Here is a 10,566-nt window from a genome sequence, read left to right as displayed (position 1 = left end):
GTCCAGGGGCACTGGCAACGATCCCGCTCGAAAGATTTCAGGTGTCGCTCGCACATGAGCCAGTCCAGGGGCACTGGCAAACGATCCCGCTCGAAAGATTTCATGTTTGGAGTATTTGGTATCAAATTCTTCATTGTAATAAAGTATTCTAAAAATAACTGCAACTGTTCAGAGAGAAAATACTTTCTTGGCACTCCCCTTCTTTTCTCTTAATGTTTCCAATATGCTCACCACAGGAATTTCTGTCCTAAAAAGTTGTATATCATCTCCCTCTTTCTCTCACATATCCACTTTCTCTCTCTCTTTCTCTCTCTCTCATTAATACTCCCACCATCAACACTACTATTTTTAATGAAACATCAACTCTCCCTACATTTCTTTGTCTCTCTTTCTCACCCTTTCATTTTCTTTCTTTCTCTCTCTCTCTCTCCCTCCCTCTTCGCCACCGCCCTCCCTGTCCCAGCGCCTCCTTTTACTGTTACCCCAACACGATGAAGTGTCATTGAATAGTGAGAGAGGGAGTCAAAGTGTGACAAGCTGACACAGTAATTAGTTTTCGCATTTATTATATTAGATATATTCTTTTATGTGTTTCAGCCAAGCGGCTGTGGTTATGCTGGAGGACCTATAGATAGATAGATAGATAGATAGATAGATAGATAGATAGATAGATAGATAGATAGAAATTAGCTTAAAGGCTGCACTCAGTGCGAACTGCAGAGGGCTAATTAGCCCTGCAGCCCAAAACTAAATACTTGATATAAGAGAAATGTTTTGAAAATTATTTTATTTGTGTCTCGCCTTTCCCCTTTTTTATCTGCTGCAACGCTTCTGAATGGCAACGCACAACCATTGGCTGCACTCCATTCACGAGAGGGTAGGAACCATGAGAAAGAATGCCTGAGAATCTTAATTCATAAACACAACTTTATCAGTCGTTCACATAACAAAATCATCAGAATTTTTTTAGAGCAGCGTTTTCTTTATTTACATTTCATGATTCAACTTTCATTTCCAACGGTTGTTCGTTCGTTCGCTGTTAAAAGCTGTCCCTAATTTTGTAAATATCTTTTGAAGATTATTCTGCTTCTTAAAACACACCCAAAATGTCTTCAGAAGACTCTACAGACGCTGGGATTTCTTCAAATCCATTTGCCATGTTCATCCTTATATTATTTGGAATCATTCTTTTAGTCTATATGCTTTCGAATCTCATCAAACAAGCCTTAAATACCTGCAGACAAAGGTTACTATCCTACGTAATGGCAGAGTACTGGCGCAAGGTAGCGGAGAAGCATAAAGAAGAACTGGATAACTTCTTCCAGCCTCTTCGCATGAAAAAGAAAGAAATTTCTGAGAATCTCGACGTTTTGGAAATCGGTATCGGAGATGGTGCGAACTTCCCTCATTATCCAGAAGGCTGCAATGTATATGCTCTGGACCTTGAAGATATTTATGAAGTGGCAGTGAAGAAAAACATAAAGAAATATCTGCACCTGACGCTCAAAAAGTTCTACTGTTCGCCTGCCGAAGACATGTCTTTTATCAAAACTGGTACCGTCGATGTCGTTATATCTACCATGTGTCTGTGTTCCGTTGGAGATGTGGAAAAGGTTCTGAATGAAATAAAAAGAGTCCTTCGGAAAGTAAGTAATTCCATATAAGTGTAAATGCGTGTGTTTCGAAGAAAATGCATTACCGTATCTGAGTTCAAATCCAGCAGGGTACCTGTACATTCGGTGAAGCGCCAATTCATAGGGTGTTGTGAGTATGTTTAAAAAAATATCAAATTTAAACACTTTTAAGACTGTGGTTTTGTTCCTTTGTTAGAAATTTATATCTTTATGTGTATTTTCTTGCTAATCCTTTATACGATCGATATCCGAATTCTTCCGACTTAACAGATGCGTCACAAAAGAATTCTCAAAAGCGTTTGGAATGTTACCTTTTATTAATTATTTGTTAATATTTCTACACAGCTAATTAACTTTTAAATACACTAAACATTGGAAAATATGTTCTCCGAAAATTATTGATATCCTTAGAAAAATTTTTTTAATCTTTTTTTTTTTTTTTTTGCGAAGCTTGCCAATTATTTCAACAATCTTTCTGAATAACGTTCGTTTTCTACTTTCGATTTGCGATTCAATTATATCAAAATACTTCATTTCACTGTTAATTACACCTATGAGCTTTCTGTAATCGAGTATTGTCTATGAATTCTAGTTTTACAACAATATTTTCTTCGTTGCTTTCAAAGTTTTATTGCTATAGCAATGTTTTTAATAACATAGCTGAAAGAAAACATTATACACCAAGATCGCCATAAGCCACTAATTTGGCTGCTATTTCTAGCCGATCATATAACCACTCCTTTTCAACTTTTATGAATCAATATCAGAGAGTGGAATACATGTTCTGTAGGAATTATTTGCCTATGTAAGTTCTTTTATGATTTATTTGGATAGGTTTCTTAATAAAAGACAGGCATGTGTGGAGGGGCCATGTTCTGCTGCATCATGCTGTGGGGTCCACCATTTGTTGGTATTTGCTCAGGTCATCCCTCCATGCAACCCTCCATTCAGTCCCCATTTCTGCAATATGATTCCTCATCCACCATGAGCCATGATCCATGTGCTCGACCACCATGAGCCATCCCCCTAGTTGGATCCTCAGAGAAGAGAGTATGACACACAGAATCTAACTCAGAAAATCAAGCATCATCACCAAACATCCTAAACTGCGACTCCCAAATCGTACAAGAATCAAGACAAATCCCAGTTTCTGACAAGAGTCATTGATTGGATTTGTAATCCAACTAATGGTGAACCGTAATCCTGCAAAACGTCCTGGTATCAAAAAAAGGTTCAGGTGGCACACAGGGGCCCCAGGCAGAAGAACTAATAATCTGAGGACCGAAACCTTTGTCTTACTGCTCATATATGGACAGCAGCAAACACCTTGGTCCAGTGAGTTCACAACTGCACTGACCATCGTTCTATATTTAAGAAATGAGGAATTATGTACATTATTTACATTATTTACATTTGACGGATATTTGTCCTCATCTTGTTTCTTGTTAACTGAAATACCCTCCAATATTATTATTATTATTATTATTATTATTATGATTATTATTATTATTATTATTATTATTATTATTATGCCCACGGGCATATGGCATAGTGATTAAGAGCGCAGACTACTAACCCCAAGTTTCCAAGTTCAATTCCAGGCAGTGAATAATAATAATAATAATAATAATAACATTGAAAAAAAACTTAGGAATGAGAACCCAGGTTCAAAATTTCCCTAAGACACATGATGAAGGCTGGAGGGTATATCAGCCGAAACGTTGTGTTAACAACAAACAAGATGAGGACAAATATCCATCAAATGTAAATAATGTGCACTAACCATATCCAAGTTTTTTGCATCTAAAGTTGCTATGAATTCCACGACTGAGACAAGTGAAGAATTCAATAGCCTTCACATTCAACACAAAACAGTGTCTTAGTCTGCCCACCTGTCTCCATGGACACAGGTGTTCATGCCTAATTAAAATATACAAAGTTGTCATTCTATCAAAATGGTGGGCCATAATGAAAAGAAACGCCAGAATTTAACAAATATATTTGTATGCAGTTTAGTCTATCTTTCTCTTTCCCCTCTACTCTCTCTCTCTCTCTCTCCTCCCTGTTCTCTCTCTCTCTCTTCTCTCTCTCTCTCTCTCTCTCTTCTCTCATTTTCTTTCCTTCTTTGTGTTTCTTCATCATTAATTATATCGATCATAACAAATATTAACCTGGATTAGTTAAAACCTTGTAAGTAACATTTGGTAGACAGAAATCAAAAGTAACCCAGTGTGTGTGTGTGTGTGTGTGTGTGTGTGTGTGTGTTTACATTCACACTTGTCCGAAAATCACTAAGCCACAAGCAGTGATATTGCTATCCTTTCTTGTCAACAAATCATCCACTGATTTTGCACCTTCAAAGAAAACCCCTTACTTGAAAAGCAGGTAAAGGGTTAATAGAAGAAAGGGCACCTAACAGTAAAGCAGTGCTTCAATATACTGAACTGGATATATCTGATATCATTCTAATATGCTTTGAAGCATAAACCTTTTGATACTGCTTATACAGCGATGGTGTGTATATCTCTGCTTATGTTGAAGTCTGTGTGTGTGTGTGTGTTTCTCCACATACATTGTAGTAGTGTACATGTAGTTTATTGTAATTTCAGTGGATGCGTGTTTTTCATACAATCTTTATGTAGGTCATGCAGTGAACCAAAGAGATGTTTTAAATGTCAGGTGAACATTATTAAAAAAATACGATTTTAAAGTAAGAAGCATCAGACAAGTTTTATGAGGCAAACTTGGTCATCAAATAAAAGTTTGAACAATAACTGTTATGTTATTATGAAAAATGTAATTCTTGCTACTCTAAAATTTGTATTTGGAACTTAAATTAACATAGATTTTGGTGGAAGGTTTTAATTCAGATCTCTTTAAAACAAGAAATGTATATCTTAGAATCAGGGGTAATCTCAGAATGGGCTTGCATCAAAAGGATTAGTGGATGATGGGAGTAAATAGATGATGATTCATCAATTAGGAGTTGGGTTACGGTAGTGTTTGTAAATGTGTCATTTGAGACAAGTCACATATTTGTGATTAGGGTCCTCGACCCTTTTTTCCCCATGAACCCCCTTTATTCCAATTCTACTTTAGTGGGCCCCTATGACCATTCAGTGATTAAAAATTCTATTGTGTTTTTATAATTAAATATTAGGAATTGTACAAAAAACAATTGTTAAGATATTTTTTTGTGTTGTAGGAGTATAAACAATTTATTGCTAAAGGGTTAATCCAGATTGGTCATGCAATCATTTTGGGATAATCCCATCATTTCTTCCAGCCACAGAATATCTCATAATAATGCAACATGCTCTTGCTTCTTTAGGATATATCATGATACGAGGGAGACTAGGCTGTTATATCCTGCTGGACACGATGTCATGTAAAGGCTGCACTATTTATGAAGGTTCCTGGATGGTGAGCAGGTTTGGTTCTTTGTGGGAGCTGCAGACCTGGATCGAGCAGACAGAGAAGTGCTGCTTCTAATAAAGTTGGTGAAATGGAGGGCAAAGTTGCGGGTGGGGGGACAGCCTGAATGAATTGGACCATTGTTGACCAGAAAATCGAAACTGGAAGCGGCTACCTGCTATCAAGGTAATTCTGAGCCTGTGGGGTCATTTGATTGACCCCTTAGTGACATTCCCTCCTATTCTAAAGACATTCTAAAGAATTTTGTTTAATGTGTATATTTTGTATTTTACTTTCAGTTTCAGTGCAAACCTTCACAGTTCTTGTCTTTGTAATGTTTTCTCATCCATTGTCCTTGTGGCAAATCATTATTTTATTTCTTTTTGTTTCTTGCAGGGTGGAATTTTCATATATTGGGAACATGTTGAGGCAACCAGCTCTACAATTAAGTTTTTCCAAGTTTTGCTGCATGGGTCATGGAAGTGCATGTTTGGCAACTGCCACCTGACTCGACGACCCTGGGAAACTGTGGAATCAACTGGTTTTGCTACACAAAAATACACTAAGGTCACTGTTGATACCCTGCCGCTGATAAGCACAACATTGGTTGGCAGCGCCACAAAATAATGGTTTCCAATCTCTAATAAATTGTCCCTTTTTTCTCTATTGTTCCAATCGTCTTTCCATCTTTTATCCTTCTTTATCTCTCCTCCTCCCCCCATTCTGCCACTGCCTCCTCTCTTCCTGTCTGTCTGTACCTCATCCTCCTCCTCCTCCCATTTTGCCTTTGTCTCTCTTCTCTGCCTGTACCCCACCTCTACTTTCCTTTCAACCTTTACACAGTCACAATCTCATTCAAAACAGATTCTGATACGAAAACGAAGAGAATAATTAATAATTTAAGTATATAAGTGTGTGTGTGTGTGTGTGTGTGTGTGTGTGTGTGTGTGTGTGTGTGTGTGTGTGTGTGTGTGTGCGTGTGTGTGTGTGTGCGTGAGTGAGTGAGTGCGTGAGTGAGTGAGTGAGTGCGTGAGTGAGTGCGTGAGTGAGTGCGTGAGTGAGTGAGTGAGTGAGTGAGTGAGGGTGAGAGAGATTTTAGAGATTTACTTATCAGGCAAGTGGTTTGGTCTATGGCTGTGTCTTAGAGCTAAAATAATGATAATTGCAGCATGGGAGACACATGGCTGCCATCCAAAGACATCCAGACACTTCACTTAACCCTTTTAACATTCAAATACAAAACTTATTTATCCACATTGTTTTCAATTAATCATGGAATATCTTGTCACTTTGAGATTTCAATGGTGCATTTGTACAATTTTATAATGGCATTGTAGGGTAGGTGCAAGGGGTTGGATGTGGTCAGTTTGGATATAAAACAGGAAGAACATTTGGGCCAGAAATGGTCAGTTTAAATGCTAAAGTGTTAGACATTATTTGTTATTTGGGGACATTTTTCATCACATGGATTACAACATGGTCTCTGACAAAATTACATTCCATCTTATCAGTGAGTTTGTTGGTCAACATATATATGTATGTATGCATACAGACATTAGGTGAGAGCTTGATGTGCTAAATATAGAAGTGACATAGTAGGGCTCAAATGAATTTGGATTTAAACTCTGAATTCTTTGTGCTGGACAAGGTCGATGGTGTCAAGAATGGCCATAAGAGATTCCAAGCTAAGTTGATAGGGAGGTAGTGATCAGCGTGGTCGTGTTCATAGTTTGGGGCTTCCAACCAGAGCGACCGACCCACATAGGAAAAACAACAAACAACTTTGGAACACAAGTGTATATATATCTTCGTACTTCTAATAAAAGGCAATGTGTGTCTCATGAGCCACAATAGGGGGAAAAGAGTAAAACAAGAGACATAGTGGGAGTGAGTGACAGTCAGAGGCAGTAAAGCAAGCAAACAGCATTCAAAAATTTTGCTCTGAAGATGCTGGTATTTTGATCAAAATAAACTAAATTTTTAATGTAAATTGTATTTAGTTCATCAGTTACACATACACACACATATTTATATATATATGAAATTAAATACTGAACACCTTTGTCTTCAAAATATTATCGTTCACATAACATATATATAGATGTTATGTGAACGAGAATATACGTGTGTGTGTAATAATGAACTTATGGTATACTGTGCTCGGTTGCACTACAAGAGAGAGAGATATGTCTATATATAAATGTGTTTGCATGTATATATATATTTGTATATATAATTTATGGTGGCCTAAATGTATATATGTGTGTGTATATATATATAGTCTTTTACTGTATTGTAGGGCTGACCACAGCCCTGTGAGTAGATTAGGTAGATGGAAACTGAAAAACCTCCATATATATGCATGCTTCTATCTATCTATCTATCTATATATATATATATGTGTGTATGTATGTATGTATGTATAGAGATTAAAGTAAAATAAAAAAGCAAACCATTTGGCATCACTTTAAAAAAGACATTTAATTTAGATAGAGACTCTTTATATCATTTATCTTCTCTCTCTAAATTAAATGTCTTTTTCAAGTGATGCCAAACAGTTTGCCTTTTCATTTTTACTTCAATCTTTATCTACCTGCTCAAAGAGAAACCACCTATAGCCACTTCTGGTAGGCAATCTCAACATCATACGTTCAGTTGCAGTTCAAACCAGAGTTTTAGGGGTAAACCAAACAAAGCATACATAGAACAAACTCATAGATCAGATGCATTGAGATTTTGCCAGTGATCACGTGACAATGCATCTATTTGACAATAAATGGTAGTTTGTCTTTGTATGTTTTGCAATGGCTTCCATGTGTTGTTCATGCTGCAATCCCTATGTTTATAGGGCTACCTGCTTCTCTTAATACTTTTAAATATTTACATACACTCATACATGTATGCGTATATTTCTATGTATGACTATAAATATGCGTTTGTGTGTGTATATAAATGTGTATGTATGTATATATATATATATTTGTATATAACTATATATATATATATGTATGTATTAATATATATGCGTGTGTCCCCAGATATGTGGAAAGAAGACCATAAATGATGATGATGAGCCAGTAAGAAAGGGGTGCAGCTGGTACATTTGTCTGTGGTGCAAAGAGCTTAAATATGGTCCAGGGAACTTGGACAGGGCCTGTGAATTTGAAGGTTCTCTCACTGAAAAGAAAAATACTAATCACAGCCCTTTCTGGGAGAACATTCACCCTCTGAGATTCAAAATTTGTTTTGTGCTATATTGCAATATCCCCCCCCCCCCGGAACTCTCTATGTGTGTGGGTGTGTGTGCTGGCAGTCCCATAACCACCAAAAATGTGAGATAATCACAGCAAGAATGATCTTTTGAGGATAATTCTGCTGAATGGGAGAGAGTGACCAAGGGTTAAATAACGACCTTCTCACTTCACCCCTACAACTTTTATTTTGCATTTTTTTTTTGTTTCTTTCTCTCCTCCTCCTCCTCCTCTTGTCTCCTTCCATCAATCTAGCCCACCCCACCAACTTCAATTTTTCTCTCGTTTTCACTCTTTTTTGAATATTAACTGAGGTTACTTACTATTTTAAGACACCCATTTACCGTTTTTAGAGGAACAAGGAGTTTATTGCAGGTTTCTCCAATTCTCTGCAATTTTCCTTAATTTTTTTTTTTTCTTTTTTCGGTTTTGTCTTTTTTCTCTTTTTGATCCCTTTTAAAGAATAATCAATAAATGGTATGACCCCTTCCACATGTGTTTCTTGTTTTTTTTCATATTTCTTCATATCCAATATCACAATATGTTGAGCCGGTTACTGGTACAGATCGTACGTGAAGTCATGGCTGTGATGCTGCTGCCTGGGTCAGTTGATACAAGTGTTCATGCAGGTTGTAGATTCGTTGTTGATCCATGATGAAGTAATTTACGAATAATGAAGTGTTGGAACCTGGGTGAATTGCTTGCTGAGCTGTGTATGTAGAGAGATGATGCAGACGACAAAGTTGGTCAGTCTCAGCTGATGTTGTCCAGAGTTGTTGCTGGAACTGGCTGTGTCTTCTGTGGTCAATGGAAAGACCTTAAAAGGTCTGGAACCAAAAAACTTCGAAACGAGGTAAAGGTGAATTCTTATAAGGAGCAGTAGGCTCAAACGGGGTTGAGAACAGGTTGTCCCATGTGATTTTAGGTATATGCTACAGGTGACACGATTGAGTAAGAGACAAATTGCACCAATACCAACCATTCAGAGTAATGGACACAACAGGATCCAAATAGTGGCCAAATGCTAGCTGTTCCCTGCTACGTTCAAAAGCACGTATATATAATAAAAGGAGAGAGGAATTTCAGCAGAGTCTATGCTGCAATATGATGATTGAAACAGGGCCATTCATTAAATTTAGAGGAAATTTCATGAAGCATGAAGCGTGCAAAAAAATAAACAGAATGAACGTTTTCCATGGATGAAGATTGAGTTATTTCAAAAGCATTAATAATGGGGTCATAAAAAAATACAATCAAATAGAGACTGGAGGAAAGCCTTGAGAAACATAAAGAAATCCTGTTACAAAGCATTCCCTTAAACTGAAAGATGGTAAAAAAAATATTCAAAACAATACTATGTACAGGGTGTCCACAAAGTCTGGGTACATGGAGTAAATAAAATCTTAACATAAACAATTAAATATAAGAGATAATAATTTCTTAAAGTACGTGTTAATTCCCATTGGGCTTGAAAGTTGGAATATATTCAAAGAAAGTTAGCCTTGAGCTAGAAATGATGGAATTCAAAACAACTGCGTATGCATAAACATCTCATGTATCGTTTAATCATTGCTTCAAACATTTATGTCCAATTAAAGATTAGGTTTCGTTTTCTTTATTCTAACATACACTGGTTTCATATTTGAGACAGAATGTTAATTTGAACTGTTGTTTCTAACAAAAGGTTCTGTCTCGTCCACACTCACACATCAAATCCACTTCAAAATCAGAAACTACAAACATTGTACCGTTACTTTTTGAAAAATTGCTTAATTTACCATATATCTGCCATAGTCAGATGCCAAAACAGACCAAAACTACAAAGTTAATGTTTTGATAAAGAATAGTCACTCCAGGAATTGTTCATAGATCTTTTCTACAAAGGAAAATTATTAAGAGTGCAGAGAGGGTGTGGTAGACAAAGGAGGGTAGAGGTGCTTGGACGAAGAGTGATGCAGAAGGAAGTGTTTTGGAGTTGGCATGGAGGCCTTCATTGTGGAGGTTGACAATTTATAAAGAATTGGTGTCCATGATCAAAATGTAGTGGGAGGGGGCCAAGGGACGAGAAGAGAGTAGAAGAGGCAGAGAGCATGGCTGGATGTTGGAGGGAAAGAGAGTGTCGAGGTAGGAGAGGATAAGTTGTGTGGGGCAGTTACAAGTATAGATGATGGAGTGGCTGGTGTTTTCAGGATCTTATGGATCTTAAGGATGAAGTATACGGTGGAGGTGTGAAGGAGGTAGAAGGAAGATGTGTGGTTGTTAGATGG

The 10,566-nt window shown here is 37.1% G+C and overlaps 1 protein-coding gene across 1 annotated transcript; it reads left to right on the top strand.

Annotated features, from left to right (window-relative positions):
- The first annotated feature begins 683 nt into the window (after positions 1–683).
- Positions 684–8,789, top strand: LOC106868061 (thiol S-methyltransferase METTL7B). Its single transcript, XM_014913170.2, has 2 exons — positions 684–1,646; positions 5,445–8,789. The coding sequence occupies exons 1-2, from the start codon at positions 1,107–1,109 to the stop codon at positions 5,673–5,675; spliced, it is 771 nt and encodes a 256-aa protein (XP_014768656.1). The 5' UTR covers positions 684–1,106; the 3' UTR covers positions 5,676–8,789.
- The last annotated feature ends 1,777 nt before the right edge of the window (positions 8,790–10,566 follow it).

This window comes from Octopus bimaculoides, chromosome 13 (assembly GCF_001194135.2).
Source record: "Octopus bimaculoides isolate UCB-OBI-ISO-001 chromosome 13, ASM119413v2, whole genome shotgun sequence".
In the NCBI taxonomy this organism is placed as follows: domain Eukaryota; kingdom Metazoa; phylum Mollusca; class Cephalopoda; order Octopoda; family Octopodidae; genus Octopus; species Octopus bimaculoides.
Note: the sequence above shows the minus strand (reverse complement) of the source record. Positions and strands in the feature narration are given on the sequence as shown.

Coding starts and splice junctions, on each gene's coding strand:
- LOC106868061 (XM_014913170.2), top strand. CDS start 1,107: ATGTCTTCAGAAGACTCTACAGACGCTGGGATTTCTTCAAATCCATTT. Junction 1,647..5,444: donor TAAAAAGAGTCCTTCGGAAA/GTAAGTAATTCC, acceptor TGTTTCTTGCAG/GGTGGAATTTTCATATATTG.